The sequence below is a fragment of the Siphateles boraxobius genome, unplaced genomic scaffold, assembly GCF_051911475.1.
Source record: "Siphateles boraxobius isolate OS27281-9 unplaced genomic scaffold, OSU_SipBor_1 130, whole genome shotgun sequence".
NCBI lineage: Eukaryota > Metazoa > Chordata > Actinopteri > Cypriniformes > Leuciscidae > Siphateles > Siphateles boraxobius.
In genome coordinates this window covers 5237186-5260269 of record NW_027508734.1, presented here as the reverse complement: position 1 = coordinate 5260269, position 23084 = coordinate 5237186, and the positions used below count along the sequence as shown (strand labels likewise).

The 23084-nt window shown below is 38.5% G+C and overlaps 1 protein-coding gene across 3 annotated transcripts; it reads right to left on the bottom strand.

Moving 5' to 3' along the window:
- Positions 1–1495: 1495 nt before the first annotated feature.
- klc2 (kinesin light chain 2) lies at positions 1496–22715 on the bottom strand. Of its 3 annotated transcripts, none has more exons than XM_077227558.1 (14): positions 22278–22715; positions 16950–17199; positions 15959–16262; positions 14906–15122; positions 14023–14212; positions 13766–13939; positions 12389–12488; positions 11859–11908; positions 10965–11032; positions 9589–9697; positions 8775–8924; positions 6147–6271; positions 5995–6052; positions 1496–3842 (listed from the first exon to the last, which is right to left on the bottom strand). In XM_077227558.1, the coding sequence occupies exons 2-14, from the start codon at positions 17175–17177 to the stop codon at positions 3759–3761; spliced, it is 1857 nt and encodes a 618-aa protein (XP_077083673.1). In that variant the 5' UTR covers positions 17178–17199; positions 22278–22715; the 3' UTR covers positions 1496–3758. The 3 variants fall into 3 exon arrangements, with proteins under 3 accessions (XP_077083673.1, XP_077083675.1, XP_077083676.1); XM_077227560.1 differs by having other exon boundaries at positions 16950–17241; positions 22278–22687; XM_077227561.1 differs by lacking the exons at positions 5995–6052; positions 6147–6271 and having other exon boundaries at positions 22278–22666.
- Positions 22716–23084: the final 369 nt, after the last annotated feature.

Here is a 23084-nt window from a genome sequence, read left to right as displayed (position 1 = left end):
CTGCAGCACATTAATAATACTCTCAAACTGGGGGTATGTTTGCATCATGACAACAATGTACTAAAACAGAAAAGTTTTCCTTTGCCTTTTTACTTCTACAGACGATAACATTGTCACAATGATCCCCATTCACACGGGTCAGTGAAAACGACTAAAAACGCTGTATTCTGCTGCCAGGCCAGTAGGTGGCGATGCTACTTTGTAAAGAAGAAACACTATGTTCCTATAAACTGAACAGGTAATACACAAATACACAGGTAATGCATGATGTCACCGTTTTCACAAAATCGTGTTTTTGTAATTTACAGAGACGATATTGTTTTCAAAATGCAGTTTTCGTGTAAATGAATGGGCAAAACACATGAAAGTTTTCCATTTTTAGTTGAAAATGGTGTCGTGTAAACGTTTACACAACAGTTTTCAACTAAAAACGGAAAACTTTTATGTGTTTTGGCCTTTCATTTAAACGACAACAGTGTTTTGTGGGCCTGAAAATGCAAACTATTGAAAACTAGCGGTATCTTCCCCATGTAGAAAAAAAACAAACAAAAAACACGAATTTGTGAAAACGGTGACGTCATGCGTTTGTGTATTACGTGTTCAGTCTACATGGATGTAGTTTTTCTTTACAAAGTGTCATCGCCACCTACTGGCCTGGCAGCAGAATACAGTGTTTTTTAGTTGTTTTCACAGATCCGTGTGAACGGGGAACGTTTTGACAATGTTGTCGTCTGTATTCGAAAAAAACACAAAGGAAAAACGTTTCCGTTTTTATTACATCGTTATTGTGTAAACGTACCCTCAATGGAAAAATGAGAGTTCAAGAAAAACTTAAAGTCCCCCTGTAGTCAATAATTGTATCCCTAAAACTCATCTTTGATCACCAAAATGACATATTTAAATGTTTTTACTTGGAAAAAATTCTTCATGCCTTAAAATAGCTTGAATGTAACTCGACACCCTTGCCTCATTTAGTATTCACAGTTCTATAAATATGCAAATGAGCCCCGCCTCCACTCACTCACACCAGCTCAGAGATCCACTCGTTTACGATCACACGTTGATCTGATTGGTTTCAAGGTAGTGACGTCAGAAACACCAGCAATTTTTTGGTTCACTGCAATTTTAGGGAGAAAATACTCAGCAATGGTGTTGAATTATTAATTTGTACAACATTAAAAGCTTGATTATTATTATTATTTTTTTACCACAGGGGGACTTTAAGATCATTTAGCATAACCTTACCTGAATCTAGAAAAAAAGGGTCATATTTATTCCCTAAAAAATATTTATCCCTGTGGCTAAGGTGTTATAGATCGAAAGATGCATGGATAAATGGACAGAAAGACAGACAGAAAACACACAGTGTATACTGTTATATATTTCTGATAGATAATACACTATGTACACACAATATTTAGTGTTATATTTAGACAGACAGACGGATATGCTTTATCTGTCAAGCTCACATTATAAAGAAGACACACACAATTGATTTGGTTTGAAAAGCAGTTTATTCCGAACCTTATTAAAACATACATGAGGTTGGCCCCTTCACGAGTGAAATGCATCTCTCTGAGGAAGGACTTTGAGCAGCGCGGCTACAATCTACAGAGCTGGTAAACGTTTCCCTTCACAGCTGATCTGGGGACCAAGGGTTTCTTCTACAATCCTACGATTTCTCATTAAGACAGGGGGCGCTGTTCCGAGATCAGTGCAGAACTTGTGTAACTGCGGCACAATCTAACCAGTGAGGTGTACATTACATGTGGTGAGAAGGCGTCACAAATCATCAGTAATCATGACAAACAGGACAGCCAAAGATGGGTTCACATTCATGTGGTGTAAACACAGCATTATTAGTAACTACACACCTGTCTGTGAGAATAAACAAGTGCGTGCTTTTGTGAGTCAAATAAACGAGTATTTTACAATCAATCGTGACATTCATATCTAGCTCCAATTCCTTCATGCCAACATTCATTTCTCTTGATAATTTATCACTTTATTTTCTCTCTTCACTCAAGCACTTTCTAGAACCCTTATTTATGTTCATCCTAACAAAACACAATCATTAAAATTAATCCATTGGTTACTTTTTGCAATACATTCTGTTCGAGTAAATCTCACAAAAATAATCAAGAACATTGCCGTGTCATATTTCACTCAAAAACCATAATAATTTTCTTTAATGAAATTTGAGAATTTTATAGTATTAAGATTTTTTTTTTAAAGAAAATGAAGCATATTTAAGGACCATTAAGATGTTTAGCATTGTGACATTAAGGGCAATTGAGCACATCAAATCACACATTTAATCACCGCACAATGTGAAATAACTGCTATATTTCAATGATGAATTATTTATTTATTATGGCAGTATTTGTTGTACTGCCTTTAATTTATGCTGATTATATACATACAAATTGAATTTGGGTGGGAATAATGTGACAATCCAAAGATGGTGGTCCTATTTTGTTTATGCAAAATATAATTGAATATGCTTTCAGGTGAAATACAAGTTAGACATTTATTCATGAGATTCACCCGTTTGTATGGCTGGATCCAAAAGCTAGTGTCGTCTGTGCATTCAGAGATGAAACAGACCGTCATCATCGCTCTGATAAACACAGAAGAAAAATCACTCAAATAAACCAAATATCAAACACACACACACATCCTGCACATCTTAATCAATGATAAAAAAGGTAACAGAGTCACATAAAGGTTCAAACGTTTACACACACCAAAACATTTGTTCCTGTAAGGATATTTAATAACTAATCAGCATTAAATGGACAAGATAAAACAAAAACAGGTGAAATTGTCTATTTTAGACTCAGCTATGATTCATATTGTGTTCTGGCGGCTGGAAAATCAAGTAAAATGAAAAACACGTCACATTATAAGCGGATGGAAAATGCCAGTTATATACGATTGGCCTTTTCCACCACATCAGACCTATGAGTCAGAGCTGGGGTTCCTGCAGTCAGATAAAACAGAAATGAGCGTATGAATTATGAATCTAGATCTGCCTCAAACCCCTAATAATTAAGAGCTCTACTCGGACTGTAAAGCAGAATCCTTCACTGTACCGTTCAACACGATTTCCAGTCGCTCCAGGACAAAAATTCCAACTACAGTGTAAACGAAATCCTTGTGCGCTAATTTTGCAAAACAAAACATTAAATAATTTAAATCATTATATACATAAAACTCAAAAGGCAAAAGTGAGGTCGTACCAGTCGGTGCTCATCCGTCTCTGACCTCTACGTTCATATTTTTCGTAAGTGCATTATAGCTGTTGCACCATTTCAACTTGGTGAGGTCGTTTTGTGAAAGGAGTTAGCATGTGTGACCTTTGTTTTCTAAATGGCAATCCCATAGTGGCAATCCCAGCGAAAATAGATGCTTTGTACAGACACCATTACTTTATCATTGTATGCTAAACTACGCAATTTTGATGCCATGCTATGACGTAATTTTACCACTGATCGTCTGCCTGTGGTGTAGAAGGTGATAGCGCGCTACGTTGCGCTTCATCTTTTACATATGCGTTCGTTGAGTGTGGCTAATGGCAAAGCAGATGGACGTAGCCCAGATTATGCAAGCGATGTGAAACTAAAAGACATATTTTTGCTTTTAAGACCTTTTTCTTAGGAAAACGTTTTGAGTAAGGATCATTTAATATATTTTCAATTCAAGTAGGTAGCAAACCGCCTCTCCGTTTGGCCTTTTCCACATCTAGATGCCATTTTCTAACTGATCAGAGAGCTGCGTCTGGTCAGGTCCACATTACTAGCGCTCAGTCCCCTGGATTCTGACAGGCCGCTGTTAGATTCCTGAAGAGAGACACACACACACACAATTGGTGTGTAACATTATACAGTAGAAAAACTCATCAATTTCTGAGAAACCCTGTTGAAAGTGGATCGGAACAAGCAGCACAATCACAATCTTGTAGCTAATCAGCAGTAGGAGGGTGTGTCCACTCATAATGTGGGTGGAGAGAGAGTGAGCCAATCAGCAGTAGGGGGCGTGTCCACTCATAATGTGGGTGGAGAGAGAGTGAGCCAATCAGCAGTAGGGGGTGTGTCCACTCATAATGTGGGTGGAGAGAGAGTGAGCCAATCAGCAATAGGGGGCGTGTCCACTCAATGTGGGTGGAGAGAGAGAGCCAATCAGCAGTAGGGGGCGTGTCCACTCATAATGTGGGTGGAGAGAGAGTGAGCCAATCAGCAATAGGGGGCGTGCCCACTCATAATGGGGGTGGAGAGAGTGAGCCAATCAGCAGTAGGGGGCGTGTCCACACATAATGTGGGTGGAGATATTGAGCCAATCAGCAATAGGGGGCGTGTCCACTCATAATGGGGGTGGAGAGAGTGAGCCAATCAGCAGTAGGGGGCTTGTCCACTCATAATGTGGGTGGAGATATTGAGCCAATCAGCAATAGGGGGCGTGTCCACTCATAATGGGGGTGGAGAGAGGGTGAGCCAATCAGCAATAGGGGCGTGTCCACTCATAATGGGGGTGGAGAGAGGGTGAGCCAATCAGCAATAGGGGCGTGTCCACTCATAATGGGGGTGGAGAGAGGGTGAGCCAATCAGCAATAGGGGTGTGTCCACTCATAATGGGGGTGGAGAGAGTGAGCCAATCAGCAGTAGGGGGTGTCCACTCATGATGGGGAGGAGAGAGAGTGAGCCAATTAGCAGTAAGAGGCGTGTCATGATGGAGGAGGAGAGAATGAGCCAATCAGTAGTAAGGGAACCCACTCGTAATGGAAGAGAAGAGTAAGCAAGAGGGAGATTTGTAGAAAGAGAGATAGCTGAGAGACATTACAAAAGAGAAAAGCTCAGAGGAATATCACTGGGAAAAGAAGGATTATGATCAGCTTTTGGACCCGCGTTATTATTAGTTGTTTTAATTTTAGTAACAGGACAGTTTTAGTGGCATTATTTGTCTGGCGCTCCTGGAGAATAAAAACCAACTTTTGCTTGCATTTACTGTACGATCATTGTTTGTTCTTCTTTGTCTTTCGTTCATCTTCACTTTATTTTTTACAAAGCATTATTTTTCTTTGTTATTTATATCGCTTCTGCTATGATAAAAGAGAGATCCACTCTTGCAAATTTGTTCATTTTAAGGGCGGAGCAATGAATGGAGGGGCGTGTGTTTGGGTTGATTTCCAATATCATCAGTGTTTCTCAGAAATCACTTACTGCACCTTTAAAGCTGAGGGAATATTCACTGCATAAAGATAAAATCTCAATACATTTTGTTGACCTTACTGTGAACAAACATGTTATTCTAAAGTAAAGTAAGAAGTAAAATGGGTTGTCAGTGGTGTTTCAAGTCCATCAAAATGCTTTTTATATATTTATATCACTGAATTAATACAAATTTGATCTGTATTATCAGACTCCCTTGCATTAAAGCACATGCATGACTTGGAGTGATTTTGCTTTTATCTGCTAATCTTTTCGCTTTTTTCTATTTGCTTAAGTGTTAAATGACTTTCAACAAGCTTATTTTTGGATATACACTACCGTTCAAAAGTCTTGAGTGGGTAAGATTTTTGAAAGAAGTCTCTTATGCTCATCAAGGCTGTATTTATTTGATCAAAAATGCATTAAAAAAAAGTAATATTAAAATAACTATTTGAATATATTGTAAAATGTAATTTATTCCTGTGATCAAGGCTGTATTTTCAGCATCATTACTCCAGTCTTCAGTGTCACATGATCCTTCAGAAATCAGTATAATATGATGATTTGATGCTCAAGAAACTTTTTGATCATCATCAATGTTGAGAACAGTTGCGCTGCTTCATATTTTTGCGGAAACTGATACTTTTTTTTCAGGATTCCTTGATGAATAAAAACTTAAAAGTCTTTAATGTAACTTTTGATCAATTCAATGCATCCTTGCTGAATAAAGTTTTTATTAAATTTTTTTTGAAAGAAATTAATAGTGTATGCATACATGAAGACACACCTGTGAGGTTTCTTCTACGCTCTTGTTGAGGAAATTTAAGGAGCTTGCCCTCTTCATCCTTTTGAATGAAAGAAAAACAGCAGTCAGGCTGGTATGAGAGCAGTTTGTGTATTGGAGAAGATCGCCCCTGATGTGTCGTGGTTTATTCTCACCCGGGGTTGCGTGGCTCCTGTGGGCCGCTGCCCTGCAGTTTCTTCACCAGCATCTCACTGCTGCGGCGCAGGGCTTCACGAATCTTCCCGAACGAGCCGCTCCTGCGCAGGGCGCCGCTGCCATCCTGAGCCCAGGAAATATGATCAACTTCTATAATCTTTCGTTTAATATACATATTAAATATATAGGTGTTGGGTTGTAAATAACTTAATCTTTGGAATCTGATTACATTATCCAGATTACATTTAATCAGATTCCAAAGATTAAGTAATTGTTGTAACATTTTAAACAAATACTTGTAATCAGACTACAGTTACTTTTTTATTGATTACATAATTGCGTTATTCTCACAATGGCAGTAAATTATTCACACTTAATTTATTCTCCTAACTATTTTTCTTTTCTTTTAAAATGTTGCTTTCTATAAAAGCCTACTGCTTATATCCGTTCAGAAGGTCTTCCAGGTTTGTGGAATTTCACACAGATTAGCTACTAGTCATGTGACTATCACTGAAAACTGAGCCAAACAGCATTTGATCACTGGATTTACAGAAATCAATCACTTTTAAGAAGCGTTCTCTCAACATTGCAATATTGCATATCTAAAAAACTCCAGATGAACACATTAATTTATTATTTGAATTTTCACTCAGTAAGTCATTTAACCATGTAAAACCCATCTTTAAAAGGGTTTTGTATTTCTAACACATTAAAATATACAAATTCATATTTACATGCATTGCAAGGAGTCCTTTTTTTTGTCAGCTGAACCTCTTTGTCCTAATATACAGCATTAACTTGAAGTAGTCCCTGAGATTTGAACTCAAGTTAAGTCAGTAATAAAATTAAGTCAATAATAATAAATTATAAACTTAAGTTGATTGTTCTCTGATGTCGGTTAATGGTCACATGACATGCAGGTACACAAATAATAATAAAAAAACTTTAGTAATTGTGTTATTTTGATTGTTTTTACTTTAATTTGACATTTTTATGATTTATTTAATTACATTAAAGGTAAACTGTGTCGCTTTTGGCCCTCTAGCGGTTAAAAAACAAAACTGCATGCATTTTGCAGAAGAACATTGTTTTGGTTGTGCTTCGGCTCTGCGTGACTGCGTGGATGAATATGATTATCCTACAGTTCATGAAAGATTCACTACTATGCTTACGAGATATAACCAGTTTAGATGGAAAGGATCTCAAGCTGACTAGATGAAGACGTTACTGTATCATTACCCATTAATACACACGGTACTTCCTTGAAAATAAATTCCAGCACAGCGCTACATCCACCATAATGAAACGACCCTTCACAACAGATAATGTTTTACAATGAACTCTGTTAGAGAGCTACTTTTGGCGGTTTGTCTGTTCAATAAAATACTTAACTCATAAAAACACCATCATCTCCAAATCGCCTTTACAACATTTCAAATCCCTCAGTTCTCGCCCTCTCAGAAAACTAACCTCTGCCATTCTCACACCAGACACGCGTCAAAGCAGCCGGAACCACTTTTCTTTATTTACGGATATGACGAGACACGCACGGGAGAGTGACGCATGCAATTTCACGTGAAAACCATCCTCACAAGGTCTAAAATATAAACACTTATAACAGCTTAACATAGTGAATCAGGGTAAGACAAAAACACACTTTGGAAGAACGACTGATGAATTGACAAAAAAAAGTTACATAGTGCACCTTTAATAGCTTTTCATTAATAATAAAAACAACTATTATTAATAATTGAGCAGCAATAAGAATTGACCATTCGCTAAGCCCCGCCCTCCCTAGTTACTGTTGCTACGCCTGTCAAGCTTTCTCGCCTGGCACATCTATTACAGTGTGTATGCACCGGTGTCAGACATTCCCAATGAGATAATTAGTCATTTTTGGCGAACATGTGAAATATCTGAGAGAGCAAGACAAAAGGGACTGCAGTGTGCGTTCTAGGGATATATCCAGGACATAATATGCAACCGATTAGATAATAATTTCATAAAAATTGAAGCTAAAGCCTATATTCCCAGCGCAAGCAGCAGCGCCTCATACGCTGACCATTCAAATGGGAAACACACAAATTGAGGAACAGCTAAGTTTTGCACAGCAGGGTAAGTGAAATAATAATCTAATAATTATAAATCAAACCATAAATCTTGTGGAATAACACTAACACCGGGAGAGCCGCGATCGGATTGGGGTAGTAACGTAGGCCGTCGATTAACAAAATGCTGAAATATATTTTAAAGTATGTCAGTGAGCCTCCGTCTTGTCTTTAATGGTCTTATTCTACGTGAAAATATATGCATTATGAACAAAGAACCGTCTTTATTTCCAACTTCCAAGCAATAAAGTTAGGTGTTTTTGTTAATCCTGTCCACATTTAGTTGTGAATGGGGTCTCCACACTGCTTGATCCACGCACATTGGACAGTGGCGGTTTTCGGCCGTGGCTTAGCGAAGGGTCAATTGATAAGAACTGTGCAGCCTATTAGAATAATTTCTGAAGGATCATGTGACACTAAAGACTGGAGTAATGATGCTGAAAATTCAGCTCTGATCACAGTGTATTAATTGGAAATGTATATAAATACACAAACAAAGGGTCTAAGAGCTCCACTGACCCCGGTCCACTCGGCTTCGTCCCCATCACAGTCTCCTCGGGGGCCTCCGGGGCCGCTTACGCCGTCCCGGGACTGACGTCTGTCCCCTCCAGCACAGCCTCCGTCCTTCAGCAGCTCCACCACTTTACTCTGGTTAATCGCATCAATGCCCTGCCGGACAGAGCGAGAGGATTTTATGTGTGTGTAGGCGGTGGGGGAGTGTTATTTGTATGTTTTTTTTTTTTTATTGTACCCTGCCAGGGGTCTGCAGATGTAAATTAGCCTATGGCTAACTCTGGTTCAATGCATCAAATGGTTACATTTATATTTGAAATTGTACATGGTCCCTAATAAATAAATAAATTAAAATTAAATTAGTATGTTGTTATAGTATGTCAGCAGGGTTATTATAGTTCACTGAAACTAAAACTAAACAACATGTGAAGCTTGAAATAAAATAAACGTTACCTGAAAAAAATAAAAAAAAAATAAATAATTTCGTTTAACTACATACTAAAATAAAATTAATAAACTATATTAAAAAAACTTGATAAAAACCCCCGAATTCGACACATTCAATAAGAAACTATAATAGTATCTCAATGATACTAAAATAACACTGGTTGTCAGTTAACTGAAATTACATTCATTTAAGATTAATAAAGGAGAGTAAAAGAAACCGAACAGACGAAGCAATGTGAGTCTAAAAGTTGAATCATTGAGGTATTCTTAACAACTCCCTTCTCTTCCTGTATGAGTCATGCACAGGAAGTGGATCTCATAAGTCAAGCATCAGGTAGGAAATCCGTGTGTGTGTGTGTGTGTGTGTGTGTACCTGTTTGCGGTTCTTGGTCGCACACTCCTCCAGCGTCTCAGCGGCCTCCAGTTTGCCCTGCCTGCGGTACAGAGCGCCCAGACTCTTCAGTGTGGTGTTCACAGTTGGGCTGCGTGAGAAACACAAGACACACTCAACAGAAGAATCACTCCAAAACATAAGCCCAAATCGCGTACTTATGCACTATTCTATGCCGTTTTGTAGTATAAATAGTGCATTCACACTGAAAATTCTAAAATGAAAAAGATCAATTTAATTGGATGATGCACTTAATTAACCGAAAAAACAAAGTGTGGAACGTTGGACACTTCATGCACTCGACTGTCGCAGCTTTAATTATGTAGCGGAGGGGGAGGGGCTAACAGACTCCGATGTTGGAAGACAAAATAAACGTATAAAAGTTCATACACTACACGGTTGAGTACATAGTGTATAAGTGCCTAGTGTACAGTGTGTCATTTGGGACACAGCTATAGAATACGTTATGAGATTCAGGCAATATTGTGATTAAACTTTGTCTCATGCAATAAACACAACACTTTGATCAAGTTGATGCAATTAAGCCAATAATCGTTGCATCCATAATCATTGTAAAACGTGGCTTATGCCGATTTTAATCACAATAAACGGGCATCTAAACACTTTAAATCACATCTATTCCACTCTGACCAAATGTGCATGTGCATTTTTGTGGTGCTGAAGAAACTGAGTTCATGTTGACAACATTGTGTGATATGAATAACCTCCGACAAGGAGGTTCAAAAACTCATTTATACCAATTGCTATTTCAATGTTGAATAGTCTGTGACTATGTGCCTTTTTAACTTGTCTACTTGTGTGTGCTTGTGTAAATGTGATGCGTGGCACCTGTGCAAAACTAATTTCCTAAGGGATAAATAAAACTAAACTGAACCGATGTGTTTGGGCTTGGTGGAATAGATCAGCTACACTGTCATTCCTGCTGCTGGTCGTACACACACGACACGCTGCTGTGAGCAAGTAAAAATACAGCAAACATGAATTACCCGTAGCAGATCTACACAGGTGGAGCTGGGGAAGGAGGAGGGTTTCTGAAAGCGTGCTGCACTGCTAAGGCAAATGCTACTCAAGTATTTGAAGATTGACCAGCGAGCTCATTGGCTACTGATACGCCAGGAACCAATCAGCTGCGCCCTATAGATAACGATGTGACCATGAATAGGTGAGTAAAGGACCTATTAGCCTGCGCCATCTAGAGTTTAGTTCGTGTCATGTAAACATCTTTCTGCGATTAAGTTGTGACTCTAGTGATTGGAAAAAATCACATGTAAACATGTCACGTGTGATTCCTCCACACTTTGATACCCATAATCCTCTGAGGGCACCTGCGCACTCACCTGTCCACTTTGCAGGCTTTGTACCAGCTGCCGTACTCTCCGTAGGGACCAGAGTCCTTTCTCTTCCCCTGAAAAGACCACCAGACAAACTGATTGCATGGTTCTTTTTTTATCTCTACAACTTTCTGAAACAAAATCATCTTAATTATAATGATTTGAGCGGATTAAAAATATAGAAATAAATGAAGACCAGGCTGAATTGCTGTATAAAAAAATAAATTAGATACATTTTGCTAATTGCTGGTTTAATGTTGTATAAAAGCAATGTTAATTGCTTAAATATTTTTTCATATAGATATGTTTATTAATATTGGTAAGTGTATATAAGCATAATTATGAATAATACTTATTGATATTGAATTATTAAATAAACCTTTCCAAAGTTTGGGGTCAGTAGCCTAAGATTAATGTTTTTTTAAAGAAGTATTTTCTGCTCACCAACGCTGCATTTATTTGATCCAAAATACAGTAAAAACAGTAATATTGTGAAATATTATTAAAAATAACTGTTTTCTATTGAAATATATTTTAAAATGTAATTTATTCCTGTGATCAAAGCTGAATTTGTGTAACATGATCATTCAGAAATCATTCTAATATGATGATTTGCTGCTCAAAAAACATTTCTGATTATTATTAATGTTGAAAACAGTCGTGCTGATCCATATTTTTGTGGAAACTGTAATTTTTTCAGGATTCTTTGATGAATAGAAATTTTTAGACACCATATTTACTGTCACTATTGATCAATTTATTGCATCCTTGCTGAATAAAAGTAATAATTTCTTTTTTTAAAAATCCTCATTGAACCCAAACTTGTAAATGATAGTGTACATTTTTATAAAGGTAAATTTAAATAAATGTAAACCAACATGTAAATGAAGCCTGTAATACCTTGCTCTCCTCTCGCTCCTCTGCATGCATCCAGATTGGCTTGTTATCATCTAAGAGAAAAAATATATATATTCTCATTATAAGCAATATAGCAAAAACTAGCATTGTTTTGTGATTTATTCAAATATTGTTAAATGCTTTTGTGTGTTTCTAGCAATTTACTCTGCCCGGCATCAGATACTGAGTGGCTAGTCTTCTTTTATCGACTATAATTAGCTTGTTGAAGCTTTTTGGAAATCAAGTGGATGTTTGATCATAATCCTGTAAGCATCTGATTGGCTTAAAGGGCTGCGATGTCACACCAGATGGCCTCAGTGAACAAGATTAGACAAAACCTCTGAAAGACCATCAAAACATCTCACTGTGATTCACTCACCATTTCATCCTGACAAAAACTGATCATCAAGATGCAAAAAAAAAGCATCTATTCTTACAAAAATACATTTACATAAAATAAGAATATATGCATGAATGACCGATTTCCATGGATGCATAATTAAAGCAACATTAGTTTTATGAGAAGTACATACTGTTGACCGATCCGAACTCTTTCTCATGCGCGCGGGTCAGGATCTCCTTGTAAAGCGTCTCGGCGTCTTTGAACTTGCCCTGTTTCAGGTAACACGTCGCCTGTGGAGGAAAGATGATCACGATCGATGAGCTTCAGACAGAATAATGCTCTCGGGTTCTCAGATCCACAGCCAAACGTTCACTTTCGCATCAAACTTCGCCCTGAGGGCTTGTACTTTGTCAACTAAGTCTGTATTCTCTCCAGACAAAAGATGATGATGATCTTTATTGAACTTGAATATGCACTTTCTACAATAGGAGCTCATGACATTAGCAATATAAATAGGAAGTACAGATTAATTCTGTTTGCTCTCAACATAAAAAAAGCTCTTCTTATTTGTTCATATGTTGTGCTGTGAGAACTTTCTCTTCATGTGCAAGTAATATACAGTATGCAACTTTTGTTGGCAATAATTCACCATGATTATCTTAATATGCTTTTTATTTGGCCTTAAATGGCCCACTGAAGTGCCTTGAAATGCGGAGCATTATTCAGTGTGTTGACATAATTTCCACTGAAACAGGAAGGGCATAACGATCAGCTCCTCCCCTTTTTTTAAAGTAGCCAATAGCGTTTCATTTATATCACATCACATCTCGGACAGAGCCGTTGAGCTCGGTAAAGCCGCAGTTTCCTCCTAATCTCTAACCGTTTCTCCTCCATATCACTTCAAAATACAGCATTCAGTGCAGAATTCAAAGGGTCTGATACGTTTTCTGGTCTGCGCGACTCGATCACATGATGCGCTCGGTGTGTCGGTGCTCTGGACCGGAGCTGCGGCGGTTCACGTGACACTAACATGAAACCAGACTACATTCGCCCCATATTTACACAGTCTGAATCGTTACTAATACCCCTACATAGTGCACGATGTGGCGTTAACAATGTAGAAAATAGTAAATGTGTGAATGGGGGCGGAGCTTCAGTTTCTAGAGAGAATTTGATTGGACAGAAAATCTGAAGTGCAGAGTGATGTCATCAAAATCATTGATCCTCATTTGCGGAAGCGAGCGACTGTACGTTTTGAATGCTTACATCTTCTAAATGTGAATTTTTTCGAATTGTTTTGGTGAAAATTAGCTTATAGATAACAGTAAGGCTAACATATACTAAAAGCCAAAAAACTTCAACTTTTGATTTCATGGGGACCTTAAGACTGCGACAGTAGATGTGTCAACTTATTGAGATTAATTTCTGTGAATCAGTTCAAACATTCCATTTCAATATAACTGATTCAATGACTCATTTGCAACATCACAAAAAAGTAATCTTCAATTAAATATCACGACTCATTACAAAAAAAAGAACATTTCAACATGTAATATTTCGCTCTCACCAGGTTGTTTTTGGTCTTGGCCACGTTGGGGTCGTCGGCGCCCAGTTTGTTCTCGTAGATCTCGAGCGCCCTGCGGTAATAATACTCCACTTCCTCATACTTGCCCTGATTCTGACACAACAGGGCCAGATTATTGAGCTGCTTCGCCACGTCAGGGTGGAATTTACCCAGAACCTGCAAACACATTATAAATGAATATAACAACAGAGGCTAGACTACAGCATCATCATCATGATAGAGCTGAATGTGTCCTCCACCTTCTCCCGGATCTCCAGCGCTCTCTTGCACAGCGGCTCGGCCTCCTTGTGTTTCCCGCGCTTGCCGTACAGCACGGCCAGGTTGTTGAGCGTGGCGGCGACGGCCGGGTGATCTTTACCCAGAGTTTTCTCTCTGATGGCCAGCGCGTCGTTCAGCAGGTGAGCCGCCTCTTTATACTTATTCTGATCCCTGGAAAAACACACGGGAATTCATTTGACGACAGAGAGGTAGCGCACTACAAGTTTGCTAGTGACGTGAGTTTTGGAGGGCGGAAATTGTTGACCGATATGGTGACGTTAAATTAGTGCTCCTCCGATGGCATGTTAGGCCTTGTCCTCACTAATACGTTTTCGTTTAAAAACGCATCTTTTTCTATATGTTATCAGGATGATATCATCTTACATGCACTTCATGAGGCACACACACACGCAAGGTCTCTCGCTCTCTCCCTCTCTGCCGTGCGCACGCTACACGGTTTAAACATACATACTCACGTAGCCTTTCGAAAACCGGGAAAGTGGATAAATCCCGAGACAGGTTATTAAAAAGAAGGACAATCCCGGTAAAACCGGGACGGGTGGCAACCCCAGGTAAGGAACATTATTCTGTTTATGATACATCATACAGCTAGACCTATAACGACAAGACATTTCCCAAGCAATAGCCTATTGACATCATATCCGGGAGATAAGTCAGTAGATTCGAGTAAACTCACAGGCTTCGCTTATCCTGTGTGAATGCGCCAAACGAAATTCAGATGCGGTGGAGGGTAATTTCTAATTCACACGAGGTCCCCAGATAATACTAATCCAGTGCGAATAGGGCTAAAGACACAGTGTCTGTGTGTGTGACACTGGCCCCGTGTTCAGCAGCGTCTCTGACCTGTACACCAGGGCAAGGATGTTGAGCATGGTGGCCACATCGGGGTGGTCGTGTCCCGAGGTTTTCTCTAGGTCCTCAAGGGCCTGTTTGCAGAGCGGCACGGCCACCTCGTAGCGGCCCTGAGAGGCGTACTGGATCACCAGGTTGTGGAGGGTTCGAAGGCGGGCCGGGATCTCGTAGCCTCCCTGCTGTGCCGCCGCTTCACCACTGGGCTGAGCTGGAGAGAGAGACAGGGGAACAACGAGAGGTTAAGGTCGAGAGTTAATGTGCGTTCACACACCGCCGCCCTGCCAACAACGCCGTAGAAAGATTACGCTATGACGTAGATCGAAAGCTTGGTCTTGCGAACTTTATTTAAAGGGGCCGCAGAGCAAACAAGCATGTTGATGGGTATTTGTGCAGACTGACCACAGGTAGGGTATAAGTTAACCTCATTAAATCTTTTAAATGTAAAAGTAATAAATTGATAGATGGATAGAACTTCATTATAGTTACATGTTTGCTAACAAAATAAACAAATTAATAGCCATTTGTGTGGTTTGGCTTTTGTGTTCATGCTTAAGTGCTAGTCTAATTTCAACATGCAGTTTATAGGAGACGTTTACTAGCCTTGGTCCTTAACTAACATTAACATTAATTTGTGTGCAGCCCACATTACAATAACAGTCCTGGTTGAAGTGTAGCCTTAATGCAATTGGTCAAATCTTTGTTGTTTTGAGTAAATTATTTGCATTGCCGCTGAAAAACAAGCGTTCTAGCACGCAAATGTTGCCTATAAATAGTGTTGTGCATCAAATTCACATGATCAACCTCTCCTCTCTCTTTACAGTCGCTTGGGAACTAATGTGGTCGGAGCCAAAGTTTAAAGGACTGCGTTCTCTGGAATCCTCACAAGCGGAGGACTTCTCCCGATTGGTTGCCGCCGAACCGCATCATAAATCATTACCATAAAGTTGCCCTTGACGCCTACACCGCTCAAGACGCGCCGCGCCACTTCTCACAATTGTTTTCCGCCAAATCTCATTGATTCTTCATGAAGCATCTCTCCCTCACCTGGTCCCTGGTCGTCATCGTTGGGAAAGAGATCGTCCAGGTTGTCCTTCTCCTTCTCTCCGGGCTTCTCCTCCGAGGGCGAGGTGTCCTCGTCCAGCTTGCGGATCTGGTTCATGAACTCCAGGTGTTTCTTCTCCTCCTCCAGCTGTGCGACGCTCTGCTCGCTCTTCTGAAGCTTGTGTTGAGTGCTGGCCAGCTCGTCCCGAAGCCACTGGTTCTCCTGGCAGAGCCGGCGCACCTGAGCGCGCAACTTCTGCTTCTCCGACTCCACGGCGCTCAGGTGACCCGACAGAGCGATGATCACCTGACACCAGACACGTTTATGCAGATTTATTTTCTTCTAGACACAAACTCTGTTGCATTATTTTCCTGTTATCTCTGTAAAGCTGCTTTGAAACAATCCGTATATAAATAAAGGTGACTTGACTTGTTTTTCTGCTTTAGGTTTAAAGGGTGATATAACAAACTTCATAAGGGAAAAGGTCAGTAAGAATGAGTTGAAAATTGCTCATATATATATATACTGTATAAACAAAACAACTTAAAACATGATTTTTAAAAAAAAAAAAAATATGTGGGGAAAGTGATTTTTTTACATACATATTAAATAATAAACATGAAAAGTACACATTTAAAACAAAAATACCATTATACCTGTAAATAAAATGAAAATTTTAGGAAAATAAAATTATGCAATTTATTTTTTCTAAAAACATTTATAATGTTAAATTGATATATATATACATGTTTGTGTTGTGGTGGGCCAGTGAAAATAACGGCAGCACAAGTAGAAAACCCCGTCCTTCACCTTTACATCTATTTCATCCTGAATGCAATGATTTGTGTAATGAATTTCCAGATCCTTTTTCTTCTATTCCTTTTTAGAAGTTTCCAAATTTTACATCCCCTCATAAGAGTGATAGCATAACTAACCGGGTTCAAATTACCCATACACACAGTTTAGTATATTGAGTGTTGTGTAATGAGGTACCTGCGCCTCCCCCAGCCCCAGCTCGATGTCCTGCAGGCTCTTGCGGAGCAGGCTGGATTTCTCCTGAGCTCCGGGAGGCTGGGAACAGTCCAGAATAGAGTTGAGGAGTTGAGCGTGTTCCCCGCGCAGCGTCTCCAAACCCTGCATCACCGCTTTAGTGTTCAACACGATCTCATCCTGCGTGAGCCGCTCCAGAGCCTCTTCTCGAGGGTACACCATAGTGGACATCACCCGAGGGACGCGCCGCTCGCTGACGGGACCACAGAGTAGAGGAATGTGGGTTTTAAAAGCACTGTTGGGGAAAGTTACTTTTAAAAGTAATGCATTCAACATTCATGCGCTACTCCCCAAAAAAGTAACTAATTGCATTACTTAGTTACTTTTTATGAAAAGTATTGCGTTACATTAGCGTTACTTTTTCTCATCTGGGCTGGGCTTGCTTGTTTGTTTTTTAATAACAACAAAAAAAGTTATATTTTTGGTATATGTTAAGGCAGTGGCGTATCCAGGACATTTTTTGGGGGCTGGCCAAGATGGGACACAAAGCTAGTGTGGGGTGGCCATGGCATAGCAAAGTTAATGCGTATATGTACGCAGCCGACCATGGTTCGAATCCCGGTCCTTTGCTGCATGTCACATCCTCTCTCTCTCCCATGATTTCCTGTCTCATAACTGGTCAAATAAAGGTGACTATCCTGTTAAAAACAGTCCTAACCACCTATCACAGTCCCCAAGTATCTCTGGTTATTTTAACATGTCTATTTTTAATCAGTAATTATGGTCAGGATAGGGTAAACATTTTCTAAGAGCTATTTTCTTGTAGTGGATTAACTTGTCTCTTCATAAGTTAGAGTAGCAAAATAAACTGCTCTTAACTCATCCTATATAGAATAACATGCATCAGTCATCAACTCATCATCTGTGTCACCTGTATTGTTACCTGAGTTTGCTTTACTAATTGAGGCACCATCTTGTGGTTACATAAAAACACAGAAATCCAACAGGACAAACCAAAATGCTTAAAGATAGGACCTTACCTGTAAAAGCAAAATAAAAACTAAGCTTTTAAGAAAAAAACAAATATTTGTTGTTCTTTACATGCTTAGTATATGTTATTATTTAGCTTAGATATAATTTGTTAGAGATACTGGAATTTGAATTTCTTAATTTGTTCTTTGCCAGGTGTGTTTTTATTTAACCACAAGAGGGGACTTAAACTAGTAAAGCAAACACGGGTAACAGGTAACACAGAGGATGGCCTGATGACTGAATAATATCATTAGGATGCCTTGTGATGTATGAAAATGTGCAAAAAGGGGGATTCAACTAAGACAGTATTCATATCCAAGGCCCCGATGAAGGTATAAATTTAAACATTGGCTTTGATTCAGCATACATTAATAAGTTAATTTAAGTGAAGATGAGCTAACTGATACAAACAAAAACAGCCCTTAAATAACAGAGCAAATAAATAAATCACAGCTTGTTCTTGTGTTATAGCTTAAATCTAGACTTTCACACTATATTTCACACACGGGTTGGCCAAAAATATAACATTAGCTCTATTGAACACACACATCTGCAAAAAACACCCTCAAGTCTTCAGTCCAGAAAATAGCATTCCATGGCGGTGTAACGAGTGGAAATAAGGTGTGGCCCCTTTAAGAGCTGCGCGCGCGCCCTCTTCAAATGTCTGCACTCTGCTTGGTTTGCAGGCTGCTAAGCTAGCTAGTACAGTGTAGTTCGACTTTTTCAGTTTTCCTACACATTCAGAGGGAACTACGATATAACTAAACATTAAATTACCATACCTCTCAATCTACAGATTCCAGCGTTTTTATCATTGTTGCTGTTGTAACTGTGACCGAACGTCCTCCTGTTTCACGGAGCAGCAGCAGCCAGCGCGCTCATCTCATGGGTCACCTGACCTGCATGGCCAAACGTCCGCTGAGCAGAAATCAGCTCTCACAGCCTCAGTACGACCATTACGGTGTTAGTTAAAATGAAAAACTGGCCCTAAATCAGTTGATCAGCTGTCATCATTGATTGACAGCATTTCTCTTGTTTCTTGTGTTGACGAACTTGACCAACTACCTATCAGATCTGGGGTGGCCACAAGGGTGGCCAATGAGCTTTCAGGGGTGCCCCTGGCCACCCCAGGCCACCCCCTAGAATCGCCACTGCTTTTGATGTACTGGATCATAGTTGAAATGTCTATTCTTGATATCAACAATTTAATTGCTACTAGTAAAAACTTTCATTTTTGATATCTGAAAATGTATTTCTGATATCAATATTATTTCAGATATCTAAAATGGCTTTCTTACTAGTAACAATCACATTCATGATATCAGAAATTAACATAGTCACTAGTGAAAATGGAATTATTGATATCAAAAATGACATTTAAAACAATGAAAAAAACATTGTTACTAGTAGCAATTCAATTGTTGATATCAAGAATAGACATTTCAACTAGTGACAATTGAATTCTTGATATCAAAAATAAAGGTTTTTATTAGTAAGAATTGTATTTCTGATATGTAAAATTGGAATTGCAACTAGTAAGAAATCAATTATTGATATCAACAATTGATTTTGAATGGCAGCCTAGGATGACATTTCACTTGAAAATACAATTACAGATATCAAGAATTATAGTTTTTACTAGTTGAAATACAATTCTTGATATCTAGAATGAGCATTTTAATTAGTAAAAATGTGATTGTTGATATCAAGAATTAGCATTGTTACTAGTGGAAATGTAATTTCTGATATCAAAAATTGCCATTGTTACTAGTATAAATCTAATTCCTGATATCAATAACTATAATTTTAACTAGTTAAAATTGAATTGTTGATATCAAGAATTCATATCCTGAAAATGAATAAAAGTTAAAACGGCTTGCCACTCTCTAGTGCTGTGTACTCGCCGCGAGACTCCGCCCACACGCTATTCTGATTGGCTGTCGGTTTTGATTGATTTTGAGCATCTCGCAGTCGCGTCGCGTGTGGAGAAAAATTGTTTGTCGTAATTTTTGATTTTTAGTATGGTTGAATTAGATCATTGAAGGTCAGCAGCCAGCAAATACATTGGTTAACAAAGTGAGATTAAATACATAAAGTATATTTGTGTAATTTAATATAGTTAATTATAAAAGATTTGCGTAAAATTCTGAGATTGCATTTGACTGTTTTTAGTAATTTTGAGGAATAGGGCCTACTGAATGTCTTCGTGGAAGTGAGATTAGTAAATGTATGATCACATTTAGTCTAGAACTAAAATAACCCTCATGTTTACACAGCACACACAACACCACCTCACTTTATTTCTGAGCTGTCAGTCAATAAATGTGAAAAAGTAACTAGGGTTACTTATTTGGAAAAGAAACTTGGATATTTTGTTGTATATTGAAAAAGTAATGTGTTACTTTACTAGTTACTTGAAAAAGTAATCCGATTATGTAACTCAAGTTACTTGTAATGAGTTCCCATACAATCGAACATAACACAGGCTCTATTAGACTCTGAACATCAGGATCACAGCATTGCATTACTGCAGCGCACACCCAAAAACAGCCAATCTGGCAACACAAGCGCTGACAAAAGAGTCCTGCGCCCGAAAAACATCTGCGCTCATGTCGATGACAGCAGCAGTGCCAGTAAATACAGTCATCAGGGTGATTCAGATCATATCAACAGGAACCTGAGGAACTTCGTCAGGGTTTACTAATGAAGGAAATCATTAATTGTTCTACAGATAATCCCTCAGAGCTCATTTAAACAGTATGACCAAAACAGAACTGGTAGTAAAATGTGTAATTCGTGAAGAGGTGTAAAGATATTTAAATGATTCAAACTTTCAGAGATGATTCCTAACTCTTTGGAATCAAAGAATTGATTATTTTCGGTAGTTACTGAACCCGACTTCCTAATTTGAAGTGTTTGTAATTTGTAATTAAGTTATCATTACATTAACTGGTTTACATTTTGAAACTAATCAAATAAATGTGTACTTTATGTATTATGAGTTTTTTTATTTTTATTTAATGTATTATGAGTTTTTTGTAATAAATGAGGATTTAAAATTAATTAAATTATACAACATTAAAGCAATTTAAGATGTATTTATTATGCTATTTATGCATTATTATGTTATATGAGAGAGAGAGAGAGAGAGAGAGAGAGAGAGAGAGAGAGAGAGAGAGAGAGAGAGAGAGAGAGAGAGAGACATAATTGCTAACATAATAATGAATTCATAAATATCATTATTTATGGCAACCTGGGCAACGGTTTTCCATGTAGAAAGTTTGTATACATCCATCTTTATAAGAATAATAACATTTTATGTTAATGCTATTAAAATTGTCATATTTTAGTGTTATTACTTAAAATATAATAGTTTGAATAATATACAAATATATGCGAATTCTATACATATATATCCCATCAAGAAAGTTCGAATAATAGGAATCGCAGTAATAGGACTTCAAGTCTTTTATTACGACATTTCAAACAAAAAAGGCCATCGTGTGTGTTGATTTGCGCTGCAGTTCCTCCTGCGTCCAGCAGAGGCGCCCTTCACCATCAACACGCCTATAGACTGCAATGCAGCAACACAGAGGAGAGTCCCACATCAAAACACAGCTTAAAACACATCTGATCACATCACAAACCGCGAGCTCATTCCCACGAGCTTTGATAATGACTGACAGCTGCCTGGAATACTCAGGAGAAACCAGGAAAAATCCATCAAGGTGACCGAAGGACAACAACACATCACGCAATGTGCGATTCCTCTTCCAGACAGTATATGTTACAACATCTTCAGATCAGATCTCATTCTGCACAGCAAGCACAAACAGGCCCTGCTTTCAGAATCAAACAAACCAAACATATACTGCTATAGGTTATGCAATCACCAAACACTTATTTTCATCATGTAAACTGCCTCGCATCCTCCATCTTGTAGCTACTCTCATGTGTGTTTAAGAAAGAATAATGCACATTTAGATCCATAACCCCAGAAATATTCATTGCATCATCACTGTCTGTGGAAGATGAGGACAAAGTCACCAAATGCATCATAAATCCATCATGAATCCTCTGCTATGGGATTGTCCAAACAAATTATGATGTAATATTTATTTATAGACATAAACAGCTTTTGCACCCTTCTCATATTAAATATGAGCTATTGTTTTTAGCGGATCAGGCTAAACTTTCCCCCATTCAACCTGAAAGCAGTTTAGCATCTTATTTTATGATCATTGTAAGAATCCCATCAATAACTAAAGCACAGATCATTTGTTTATGTAAGAAACCTACCTTTTAAAATACGCTTTTTTGGGGTTGTTCAGGAATCACGCAGAATTCGGGCGTGACTCTTAATGAGAAGTTATGGATTCAGACGCGAACAAATTTCCAGACTCGCTCCGATAATAAAATGATTTGAGCCTTGAATGAGAAGAATCAGATGAATGAGAAGAGTCAGATGAATTAGATGAATATGCGCTTTTGTCTATGACGCGCTCAGCAAAACAAACGCTCGTGCGCGCGATGACCCGCTTTCTCTTCGTCCATCCTTCTCGTGTGTTTCAGCTCGACAGTTGCAGGATCTTTGTGTTGAACTGAGAGAGGATGACCACAGCAAACTGAAAATGGCTGATGTGTGTGTGTTTGTGCTCCCAGAATCCAAAGCCCCGATGCGCGCTGACATCATCACACCCGCCCTCCCTAAACCGGGCGTGGACGCGCTCAGTGCGCGCGCGTGCGAAGGCCCAATGGAGGAATATCAATATTCATAAATAGGCCAATTAATGTTTTTTTCCGGCGACACTTTACAAAAAGCTTCAATTAGTTTACGTATTACATAATATGAACTAACACTGAGCAATACATTTGTTACTGTGTTTTTTCATCTTTATTAATGTTAGTTAATAGAAAAACAGGTGCTGTGAATTGTTTGTTCACAGTGTATTAACTAATGTTAACAAATACAACCTTTGATTTTAATAATGCATTAGTAAGTGTTGCAATTAATATGAACTCAGATTAATAAATGCTGAAGAAGTATTGTTCGTTCTTAGTTCATGTTAACTAGTCCTACCGTTTTTCTTCTAAATTATGCATCTA

What these genes read in the sequence shown, in the direction of transcription:
- klc2 (XM_077227558.1), bottom strand. Translation starts at nt 17,177, where the DNA reads ATGTCCACTATGGTGTACCCTCGAGAAGAGGCTCTGGAGCGGCTCACG. An exon ending in ATCCTTGCCCTGGTGTACAG is followed by an intron (nt 14,213 to 14,905) that starts GTCAGAGACGCT and finishes GTGTTTTTCCAG; the next exon opens with GGATCAGAATAAGTATAAAG. An exon ending in AGAGTTCGGATCGGTCAACA is followed by an intron (nt 11,909 to 12,388) that starts GTATGTACTTCT and finishes TTTTTCTCTTAG; the next exon opens with ATGATAACAAGCCAATCTGG.